Source organism: Astyanax mexicanus, chromosome 13, assembly GCF_023375975.1.
Source record: "Astyanax mexicanus isolate ESR-SI-001 chromosome 13, AstMex3_surface, whole genome shotgun sequence".
Taxonomy (NCBI): Eukaryota; Metazoa; Chordata; class Actinopteri; order Characiformes; family Acestrorhamphidae; genus Astyanax; species Astyanax mexicanus.
In genome coordinates, this window is record NC_064420.1 from 40,473,075 (window position 1) to 40,485,573 (window position 12,499).

Genomic DNA, 12,499 nt, shown 5'->3' on the forward strand with positions numbered 1-12,499 from the left:
TGGATAATGCATAAAGATAAGCTTTTTCCCATTTTCTCCCCAATTTACACAGCCAATTTCCCAACCCACTCATTAGGACTCCCCCTATCACTAGTGATACCCCAATAGCAGGAGGGTGAAGACCACCCTCAGACACCACCTCTTTTCAAATTGCTGATGATAGAGCATTGCTGAGTAGCATCACAGTGTGTTAGGAGGAAAGCGCAGTGACTCGGTTCCGATACATCAGCTCACAGATGCCTTGTGCTGATCGACATCACCCTTTAGAGTGATGTGGGCAAAGAGCACCATATACCCACCCAGCGATAGCAAGGCCAATTGTGCTCTCTCAGGACTTCGGCAGCTGATGACAAGCTACATGAACAGGATTCGAACCGGCGATCTCCTGATCATAGTGGCAGCACTTAAAGCTGAGCTCTTCTAAGATTAAATCATAATATATCACTCTAATTATATAGATTTTAAATATATAAGTATTGAGTGGGTTGAGCAATTATTAAGGCAACATCATTTGCAATCATGATCACATTATAACAGCAATAAAACAAAAAAAAATTAATCTATTCAGTATGCTTTTATTTATTATTAATTTATTTTGTTTAGTTTTTAAAAACTATAAAACTACAAATGACTAAGTAAAAAAAAAATTAGACGAGATTTAAAAAATGCAGTGTGTGAGGAAAAAGTGAGAGGCTTTAATGTGCACTTGTTCAGTATGCAGTTTTGTAACTTCAACGTCAAACCAGACGTTGGCGTTCACCGTTTAGTGACAGCTGAGTAAGGGATCATCACAGTTTTCATACACCTTGCTGAAAAACGTAAACAGTGAGAATCTCAATGACTGAGCAGGCTTTTGAATGAACTCGAATGAACTCGAGATAGAAATGAATAAGCAACAAACATACAGCCACTGCTTTTGGTTAGGGTTACAAAAGAATACCAAACAGAAGGCACTGTTTGCTGAATAAGGGGTGTTATGTAATGTTTTAAACTTTATATTTAGTAAAGAAGATGTTTTCTAGTGGATGCTTTTGATTCTAGATATGGTTAAATAAAAGCAAAAAAGTGCTCTAAACTGTTCTGCACTAGAGTTTTCTGACCTGTAAAAGGGCCTTATTAGGAATGCACTAAATACTCATCAACCAAACTTTTTGTCAGTCAGAAATTAATCAGAATAAATGACAGCACTGAATTATTCATAGAGAACTATGAAGTTTTAAGTCATATTGCACTTTGTTTTTTTTGTTTACACTGTAGTTTTTTGTTTGCTTTTTCCTTTAATGTGCACTTGTTCAGTATTCAGTTTTGTTTTCAAGTAAAAAAAAATATAACAATTGTTGATGCATTGTTATTGAATGAACAATATTAAATATTCCTATTTTTTGTCATATGACACAAAACAAAGACTGCACATCAGATAATTTTGTTTTGATTTTGTTGACACAATTAAAGAGCATTTAATTTTGTTTTTTTGCAAAAAATGATTTTAAGTTATAAAACAACAATATTATGCCAATTACCAAATTCAACCAAATATAGAAATTTGTTTGAAATTTGTGACTTTTTTCAGTTTAAATCTGTAGTAAATAAACAATAATAGATAATGCATTTTTATTTTAAAAGCGAGTCAAAAATACATTTAGGCTCATTAATTTATGCAGTGGTGATAAAAATGCATAATATGGTATATGAATTAGTCAGATATATATGCATAAAATATACTAAATTATTATAGTATATATATATATATTATAATATATATTATAATTTTAATTTTAAAATTCTCTGTTAACAAGTTTGGTTTTGATTACACACGTTTTTGGAATCATAATTTTTTTTATTTAACTTCATAATTAATTTTGAATCTGTAGTAAATAAACAATAACTGTTAATGATTTTTTTCCTTTAAATAAATCAGAAATACCTTGTTTTATTTTTTATTTATTTAATAGTGAAAAAATCGGTAATATTATACCAAATATCATTTTTTTCGTTTTTCAGTTTTTTTTCATTTAGAATCTGTAGTGAATAAAAAAATAATAGATAATTTTTTTTCTTTAAAAAAAAAAAGTAAAATATACATTTAGGCTCGTTAATTTATGGAGTGGTGATGAGATACATAATATGGTATATGAATTAGTCAGAGATACATGGATAAAATATACTGAATTACTTGTGTTTTATTTTTATATATATATATGTAGATACTATTCAGTTGTAGTTGTGCTGCGTTTCTATTGGCTGCTCTGTCAGGTTGTACAGAGATGTGCGGTTTGGGAGTTTTGAGACGCTCCCTGGCTGAGAGGAGCGCATGTAGAGATAGAGCTGCTGCCGCTGCCGCTGCTGCCTCTGCTGTCACTTCCCTACAGACTACAGAAGCCGCGCGGATAACCCTCAGCACAGCGCGCTCTCATCCAGCGCAGATCCGGAGATCTGTAGTCCTGAGGGCGGTGTGGATCCGCTGCAGTGCCGCTGAGAGAGAGAGAGAGAGAGAGAGAGAGAGCAGAGCTGAACACAGGGCTGAAGCTGAGGAGCATCGCTGCTTCTCCTCAACATGGACCAATAATGAGCGACCGGCGAGGCGCGCAGGCAAGTCCACGCTCCTCATCTAACATCTAACATCTATCATCTCTGTGTGTGTGTTTCTGCTGCGTGGAGCCGCTGCAGACCCTCAGCCCGGGCTCTCTCCTGCTCTCAGGGTCTCGTGCTCCCTGACGCATGAAGAAATGCTGGGTTAGATGATCCAGGATGAGTTAAAGAGGATGATAGCTAATCTACTGATTCAGATAGTGCTCTGTTTTAATTATAGAATAACACTGTGAGTGCTCTACTGGTGTGTGTGTTGTGTTATGATGTGTGTGTGTGGGTTGTGTTATGGTGTGTGTGTTGTGTTATGGTGTGTGTGTTGTGTTATGGTGTGTGTGTTGTGTTATGGTGTGTGTGTACAGAAAACAGGCCACACGGGTGATGGTGGCTGTCTCTGGCCCGGCTTGCTTTGGTTGTAACCCTATACACACACACACACACACACACACACACAGTGTCTGCCGCACACAGTCACTATGTCCTGTCATGCAGGCAACGCAATGGCAGTGTGTGTATACAGCGCTAGAGAAAAATCAAGAGACCATTTCAGTTTCTGAATCAGTTTCCTGATTTTGCTATTTATAGGTTTATGTTTATTAACATTGTTGTTTTATTCTATAAACTACAGAAAACATTTCTCCCAAATTCCAAACAAATACATTTTCATTTAGAGCATTTATTTGCAGAAAATGAGAAACTGTTGAAATAACAAAAAAAGACCTCAAATAATGCAAAGAAAACAAGTTCATATTCATAAAGTTTTAAGAGTTCAGAAATCAATATTTGGTGGAATAACCCTGGTTTTTAATCACAGTTTACATGCATCTTGGCATGTTCTCCTCCACCAGTCTTACACACTGCTTTTGAATAACTTTATGCCTTTTATTTACTCCTGGTGCAAAAATTCAAGCAGTTCAGCTTGGTTTGATGACTTGTGATCATCCATCTTCCTCTTGATTATATTCCAGAGGTTTTCAATTAGGCAAAATCAAATGGTCTCTTATTTTTTTCCAGATCTGTATGTATATACATGTGTGTGTAAGTGTGTGTTTGTGTATGTGTTTATATATATGTGTGTGTGTGTTGTCTGTTGTTAAATGTATAAACTGTATTGATAAATCAAATCAAGCATAGACCTAAATCTAACATTTAAATGTCTGTTGGACATTTAGGGGTCCATATATCTAGGGGTCCATAAGGGTGGACGATATGTTAAGATCACAATGTTTATAGTAGCGGTGTCTCACATCACACACATAGCAATGTAGTTATATTTTTGCACATAAAGACATAAAACTATATATACAGTACTAGTATACTCATCTTAAATGTACATTTATGCATTGTAGATCAATACTAAAGTCATCCAAGCTATGAAAAAAAAACATACAAAATTATTCAGTTAACAAAAAAAGCTGTTAAACAAACATTTTAAGAATATGTTTTATATTTTAGATTATTTAAAGTAGGCACCTCTTGCCTAGATGACAGCTTTGCACATCTTGGCTGTTTTTTTTGTTGTCAGTTTTATGAGGTAGAGTCACCTGAAATTCAGGCTTTCAGTTAACAGCTGTGCTGAACTCATCAAGAGTTAATTACCTGAATCTCTTAATGTGTTTGAGAGCATCAGTTGTAAGATAGTGAAGAGGTAGAGTTACAGGTGTACAGTGAATAGCTCTATTTGAGTAATGCTTTAATCCATATTATGGAAAGAATTTCTCAACTAATTAAAGAAAAAACAATACTTTAAGAAATGATTACGTAGAAGAGTCCATATCCATAGTTGAGGTCGCAAAGACCATCAAAAACATTATGATGAAACTGGCTCTCATTAGGATTACCCCAGTAAAGGAAGATCAGGAGTTTCCTCTGTTGCACAGGATCAGTTCAGCAGAGTTACCAGCCTTAGAAAACGCTAAAAGTTAACAGCCCCTAGATAAGAGAACCTTAATGCTTATTTATTTTGCGTTGTTTAACACTTTTAAGTTACTACGTAGTAATATAGTCTGGATTAATTTAATACTGAAGTATTAATTTATAATGAAGGGAAAAATAAATATAAACATTAAATGAGAAGGTGTGTTCAAATATTTGACTGGTACTGTATATATAGTGATAATATTACTATTTTGTGCTGGTCCATATAGCTAGGGTTTCATATAGCGGTTGTCAATATGGTAAAAGCATTATATCAATGTTTTTAGTGGGAATGAGCCACATTGTATGTCATTGGATCATACAAGATACTATTGTTTTAAGATTTTTAAGCTATGAAAAATTCAATTGTGAAAATAATCTAATCTAATTTGCATATATTTTGCCTTATTTAGTATTGCGGTACATTATTTGTTTTGTTACATTGTTATTGTTTCTTACAAGTAAGTTACTGTTGTTTATGAAATATGCAAACGTTTTTTTTCTTACTGAATATTTAAATTTTTATAGCATATAAAACTTTAGAATTTATTTTTGTTTCAGTAGTATATTGTTAAAATTAACACATTGTTTCAGTCTTTTTTTTATATCGCAGAGAGTATTATTATTGCAAAACTGCTGTAAAATGTCAATATCATTTTAGGACCATTTTTTGATTCTCAGTACTCAGTCGGTAGTTATTAAAATATTTGGGACATTTTGGCATTAGTAGCGGCAGATTCTCAAAAACCACTATGTTAAACAAGTTAAACAAGTTCAGTTCAGTTAAACAAGACTAAATGTACTGTTTGTAATGACATAAAAGTATCATGATTTTTTGTTATTAAGGATATTGTATATTGCATATTGTATATTGTATATTGTAATAGCTGACATTCACTTTTTTTTTAAAAAGCTCGATGGGGTGCATGCATGCATTTCCTGTGTGGTTAATTCAGCATCTGTATTCAGTGTTGAGTATTAAAGGACTCTTTTATCATGGGCTGCTGTAGCTGAGCTGTTGTATATGATTCCAGCACTGAGCTGAGTTAGATGCCTGTGTTCAGCAGTGAGGCTGCCAGTGGATGAGTGACCTGCGCCATGCCGCCGGGGGTCTGCTACGGCATGCAGGATGTGTGGGAGAAGGAGGGTCGGGAGCAGGTCACCATGGAGTTCCTCCTCCCCACGGGGATCTACCTCAGCTTTCCCGTGGCGCGCAGTGATACCATCGGTGCAATTAAAAAGGTACAAGAAAAAAAACACCTGCACTGATATCAGTACATGTGTATAGACTGTGCAGCTCAATATGCAGCATAATGTTTCATTTGGTTTCTCATGAGCAGGGAAAACATACCACATACAGGTTCCACACCAGAAAATAGGCTTAAAGACAATCCACAAAGAGAAACAAAGAGTTAATGCATATATACTATCCTAAATATCCTGCAAATTGATTATTTATAAATATTAAACAAAAAAAACTGACATTGCAGGAGTTTTTCTACAATATTTAAAGTAATAATACAAATACAAAGCTTTAAAATCAATTCATTTCAGCTTTATTGTCATTATAATGATATACAGGGTTGTACTGTACAGTAAAACACAGGTAAATGCAGTAATAAATATAGAACACGGGACAATAGAGCAAAAACAAGGTGCATAGACGATAAGTAAATTAGACAACATCCAGTAAATACAATAAATACACTAGGTACAAGTGTATTTAATGTGCATCTGATTCTAAACTAACAGTAAACTCTAGTAAATATCGTCACTGTCTAATAAAAAACAAGTATCTCCAAAACAGTAACTTTACTGGAGAGAGAATAAACCTTGTAAACTTTCAATGGAAGTCAATGTAAAAAGAGTTTATTTCAGGTAATTTTGAAGAGTTTCTATTGGTCTATTCATCAAGAACTTTTTGGCACAGTGTAAGATACAGTTTATCTGTTCAAATTATGTAGTAGACTAAATATCAACTAAAACGGAGATACTTGTTTTTCATTGGACAGCGATGATATGTAGTCCAGTTTCATGGATGATTTCAGCAGGTTGTTTTTGTTGTAAACAGTGAAAAAGTGAACAGAGCGAGTTATGAGTATAGCAGCTATGCTGCTACGCTGCTAACAGAAAAGCAGAAATAGAAAATGCAAATTGTTATTAAAATCAAGCCTAAAAATAAAAAGCAAATAAATTCCACTTTCATCCAATCACTTTATCAGAAGTGCTTTATCAAACATGTTATTAAATATTATTAAATATATTTAGATATATAGTGCACTCTGTATATCCAATATTAGAGTAAAATAAATGATATTGGGCACATATAGGACACCCCATTAGATACAGTATGTTGTGGATAATTATACCAGTGTAAATTGCTGTATATAAGTGCTAAACATATATAATAATATATATATTTATATTAAAAATATATAAACAAATACAAGTGAAGAACTGACCGTGAGACGTAAAAACGACCCAAAACAATTTAAAAGGAGTTCTAGAAAATCTTTGTTTAATATATTTTATGAATTATGTTTAAATGTAATTTATTTAGTTTAATTTGTTTACTTCATAAGTTCCTAATATCAAAAGTATGTATATTTGTACATATCGGTACAGTACTTTTAATGCAAGTTATCGTAAGACAGTTACTGTGTGAAGTTCTCTGTTTTGAGTTTATTCATTTGTTCATTATGTTAATTTATAAAATTGCACAGACATGTTACATCCAACAAACCTACCAGACCACTCTGAATGCAGGGATATTCGTTCCAGGACACTGATAATGCTTTTATAAAGGTTTAAAAGAAATAATCTTAGAAACTGTTGCTTTAAATACGTTCAAAATGTTTTTGATTGTTAAAGAATTTTGCAGGTTGAAGTTTATAAAGTTATAATACTGCACACACGTTCTACACATCCTGCAGTGTGACTGTTGTTCATGCGAACATTGGGATAACGAAGCTGAATCGATTTATCGTGTAGCCGTAGTTTCAGTGTAACATAAATGAAACTTCATCAGGCCTGTCAGTAGCCCACAGGCACACATATATATATGTATATATAACATTCTAGCGTCTATGAGGAAATGGTGAGGCACACAATACGAGTTGCGTAACAATTTAAACCAGATGTTTTTCTTATGAAAACACTTATCTCCCCCCACAACAAAAAACAGCTTATCTGCGGTGTATGCAAACTACTGCAGTACTACTGTCAAAAAGAGTCGTTACCACTGTATCACATCATATCTATATACTTTATACTTTATATCTGACTATTTTAATCAGTAAAAACGTTATAGATCACATTAACATATAAAAGTATATGATAGAAACATTAAATAATGTATTTCTGCTGTTTTGGTCCTCTCTCCTGCTCATTTCTAACCTACTGAATCTGGTGACATAGCTTTAGCCACAGTTTAATTATCCATATCTATAGGCTTATTATTTAGGTATTAATCTGAATGCTTATGATTTTTTATTATAGCTTTTCTGTAATTATTACAAAACTACAGACACAATAAAAAAGTTGGGAGAGTGTGGGAAATATAAAACAATAAAAAACAAGTTTTTTTACATTTACTTTTACATGTATTTGATTGCAGACAGTATAAACCCAATATATTTCAAGTTTCGAGTTTCTTTGATTTTACCAAATTGAAAATTTCTGGAATATAATCAAGAGGAAGATGAATGATCACAAGCCATCAAACCAAACTGAACTGCTTGAATTTTTGCTCCAGGAGTAAAGGCATAAAGTTATTCAAAAGCAGTGTGTAAGACTGGTGGAGGAGAACATGCCAAGGATGAAATGGATGAAAACTGTGATTCAAAACCAGGGTTATTCCACCAAATATTGATTTCTGAACTATTTGGTGAAGTAATTTGTCCGTAGTTTATAAAATTTAAAACAACAATGTTCGTTTTTCTTAAACATATACCTATAAATTAATAGCAAAATCAGAGAAACTGATTCAGAAACTGAAGTGGTCTCTTAATATTTTTTTTAGAGCTGTATGTGTATTTGCATTATTAGCTGTTATATTATCATTAACGTGTATTAATGACAGTCACAGTATTAATGGGCCAGTATATGGTCATAGTTATGACAGGTCATAGTCATAACTGTGCTCTCTATTACACATGTGCCAATCTTTCCGCTAAGCAGTTAACTGTGTCTCTCTCAGATGGTCTGGAAGAACGCCAGGAGCGAGCCTCTCTACAGCGTCCTCAGTGACCCTGACGCCTACGTATTCACCTGCATCAACCGGACGGCCGAGCGGGAGGACCTGGAGGACGAGCAGAGGCGCTTGTGTGACGTGCGACCGTTCATGCCCGTCCTCCGGCTGGTGGCCCGCGAGGGAGACCGAGTGGAGAAGCTCATCAACACTCAGATCAGCCTGCTGATAGGGAAAGGTCCGCTCATTCTTACAGCAGCAGGCTTCCTGCTCTCTGCCAGCTCACCGTGGCCTCGCTCTAGCAACTTGCTCAGCATATTGTTGTGGCCAAGTGTTTCTGAGTCTGTTCCAAGTGTGGGGAGCTATCAGAAAGCTTTGAAAGTTATAGGTGTGGGCTAGCATCACATAGACTTCAGTAGAACTTAATTCAAACAGTATTGAGAGATGGAGCATTTATGACTAAACAAATATCAACATTACAACACAAATGTAAAGTTCTAAAACTGATCTTAAGCGGACATGGACCATGCAACATGACAACGACCCAAAATGACTGTACATACTTTTTGTTCTAGTCAAGCAACTCAAACACAGGGTTGGGTAGTAACATATTACATGTAGGAGTTTTACCTCAGGATACAGCATGATAAAAACTGGAATCCATTACAGTTACAATAATTTGTTTGTAGTTAGATCCTAAAAAGACAGTGAGAAATGCAGACAACTGTATCTGTAAAACTTTCATTTTTTTTAAACATATTCAAACACGATCATCTGAGCTTTATTTAAGCAGTATTGACAGATTAAGCTCATAGAACTAAACAAATAAAACATTTAAAATAAGTATAACATTTCTAATACTGAAACTAAAGCAGAGGTGGGCCATGCAACATAACAATGACCAAAACTATCAAAAAAGGAGTTCTGGAAAAAATTTGTTCATTACATTTTACAAATTATGCTTAAATGTAATTTCTTTAGTTAAATGAAGCTCAAATGTCTATACTATTAAGGCGATAGTACATCTAATTGGGGATTTGGGGGATTTAGAGACCTCTCTGGTGAGAATAGTAGTGGTGAAGTACTTTTAATGGAAGTTAATGTAAGAAAATTGCTGTGTGAAGTTCTGTGTTTTGAGTTTATTATTTTGTTCATTTTGTTAATTTATGAAAAGCTACAGATCACTCTGAACATGTTAGATGTTGCAGAGATGTTTGTGCCAGGACACTGATAATGCTTTTAGAACTTCCTTTAAAAGGAATAATCTTCAGGACTGTTGCTTTTTTTATATATGTTTAAAAAGATTCTGATTGTTGAAGATTGTAGGTGGTTGAAGTTTATTAAGTTCTGTCTGTGTCTCGTTCTTCTAGGTCTGCATGAGTTTGATTCCCAGAAGAATCACGAGGTGAACGAATTCCGAACAAAAATGCGCTCTTTCTGCGAAGAAAAGGCTCAAGAACGGCAGCGGTTGCCATGGCACCAGTGGATGGAGTACAACTTTCCCTGTGACTTGGAGCCCTTCTCCATAGTGGCACAGAGTGGGAAATCTCGCAGTGTTAAAAAAATCATCGTCAACGTCAAGTTTGAGGCCAGCGAGGTGAGTCATTGACGCCACATGCCCGTCTGTTTTGTTTCGCACGACCTCCCTGCTGCGGTTTAATTATTTAGGGATTCATAGCCTTGACTTTGTAGCTTGTCGGCTTTTGTCTGCGCCGCGTGTTTATCTCGCTTCTGCCGCTGTGAATATTCAGGTACGAAACATGCAAAGCACTAATTATAGCCTGACACACTTCGGGTGGATTTGACATCACAGTTTGACACTTAAAAGACATTTGAGTCAGTGGTAATGCCACGCTGAAGCATCGGCAGTTGCATGTGGGGCTCTGTGACCCAGATTTCCTGACTGAGGGATTGTGTAAGGTAGTATATATTTATACAACAACACGCCGCCTGTGAATCCCCCACCTACACGGCCGCGCACCTCGAACTCTGCTTTCCTACTATACAATAAGACTGAGAGAGAGAGGCCTGCAGCAGGGTGTGAGAGCAGCTCTCAGAGGAAAAAGTCCAGCACTCGTTCTTGCTGTTTGACATGCCAGCTAATATCACTAGCAGCAGATCAAAATCCTAACTCTCTGTTAGTGAAAGAGAAAACAGCCTGTGGAAAAAAAACATCTCCTGTGACTGCGTTCTCAATAGCTAGAAGTTTCTTTATGTCTGACCTTAGTGCTGATTTAATGTAGGTGTGAACAGTAGGCCTGTAAGCAGCCGATTAAAAAGAGTTTAGAGAAGAAAAAAGTGCTTAAGTTGTTTGAACATGTCCATAAGCTTAATAAAAGCATGTCTAATATTTTTTTTGTTTTTCAATTTCTGAATATAAATATCGATGCTTTTAAATGGCGATAAAAAAAACATTTGTATTTCCATAAAGAGTCAGGTCTGAACCTTTTAACCCCTTTAAAATGCTACAAAACTCTTTTTTCTTCAGTAAAATAAATTATATTCTGAATATATTATATTAAATATTTTACATTCTGAAAATATGAGAGCTTTGAAATCTTCTACAGGACACTTGGAGAAGCTGCCTGTTTTCTCTCTACTCCCCTTAATAATTCCAGATCAGTTACATAAATCAACCCAAATTAATGCATAATTGAAAATAGACGTAAAAACAAGACAAATATAACAAAACTAAAAGTTTGGAGGACATGAACTGTTTGATTTTTATTCAGGAAAATATTGATTTATAAAAAAAAGTTCAGGAAAGAGCCAATTTTATGATTTTATTCATTAATACTGTATTTTGACATTAGCAGATTTACTTAAATATTTGTTTATATGTTCTATTACAATTACAAATATGATTTTCAGTAATGCTCCTTATCAAACATGAAACCTTTTTTATATAATGCTTGAATAGATATCCTCAAGATCTAGTGGTGTAATGTCAGGCAGAAAAAAAATGACAAAAATCCTGGCCTGTTAAGGAAAGGTCTAAAGCTGGGAAGCTTATTCTCTGTTTGATCTATGGCTCAGGGCCTCTCTAAATATCAGCTGAGCTGACTAGAATGTGGATCTAAATAACTACCAGGCACAATTGAGGCAAATAGCTAAATTTCACAGTTTTATACAGTTTTAATTCTACTGTTTAAATGCACGCAGTTAAAATAACACGTAATATAATGGTATTAAAAGCTACCTAGCAGTTAGAGGGGTTGGACAATGAAACTGAAACACCTATCATTTTAGTGTGGGAGGTTTCATGGCTAAATTGGAGCAGCCTGGTGGCCAATCTTCATTAACTGCACATTGTACCAGTAAGAGCAGAGTGTGAAGGTTCAATTAGCAGGGTAAGAGCACAGTTCTGCTCTAAATACTGCAATTCACACAACATTATGGGTGACATACCAGAGTTCAAAAGAGGACAAATTGTTGGTGCACGTCTTGCTGGAGCATCTGTGACCAAGACAGCAAGTCTTTGTGATGCATCAAGAGCCACGGTATCCAGGGTAATGTCAGCATACCACCAAGAAGGACCAACCACATCCAACAGGATTAACTGTGGACGCTGTAAGAGGAAGCTGTCTGAAAGGGATGTTTGGGTGCTAACCCGGATTGTATCCAAAAAACTTAAAACCACGGCTGATCAAATCACAGCAGAATTCAATGTGCACCTCAACTCTCCTGTTTCCACCAGAACTGTCCGTCACCACAATATATTATTGTGGTCTAAAACCAGGTGTTTCAGTTTCATTGTCTAACCCCTGTATTTGCATGTAAATAATTTTAATTTAAAAGCATTTGGTA

General features: G+C 35.1%; 1 protein-coding gene across 2 annotated transcripts in view; it reads left to right on the forward strand.

Moving 5' to 3' along the window:
- Positions 1 to 2,321: 2,321 nt before the first annotated feature.
- The window catches only part of pik3cd (phosphatidylinositol-4,5-bisphosphate 3-kinase, catalytic subunit delta), a 65,547-nt gene continuing 55,369 nt past the window's right edge, over positions 2,322 to 12,499 (forward strand). The window contains exons 1-4 of one of the 2 annotated variants that reach the window (XM_049486513.1): positions 2,322 to 2,593; positions 5,575 to 5,745; positions 8,702 to 8,930; positions 10,063 to 10,289. In XM_049486513.1, coding sequence (XP_049342470.1) covers positions 5,602 to 5,745; positions 8,702 to 8,930; positions 10,063 to 10,289 — 600 coding nt within the window. In that variant the 5' untranslated portion in view covers positions 2,322 to 2,593; positions 5,575 to 5,601. Of the gene's footprint in view, positions 2,594 to 5,567; positions 5,746 to 8,701; positions 8,931 to 10,062; positions 10,290 to 12,499 lie in introns of both variants that reach the window. The other variant, XM_022676963.2, reaches the window with a different exon arrangement.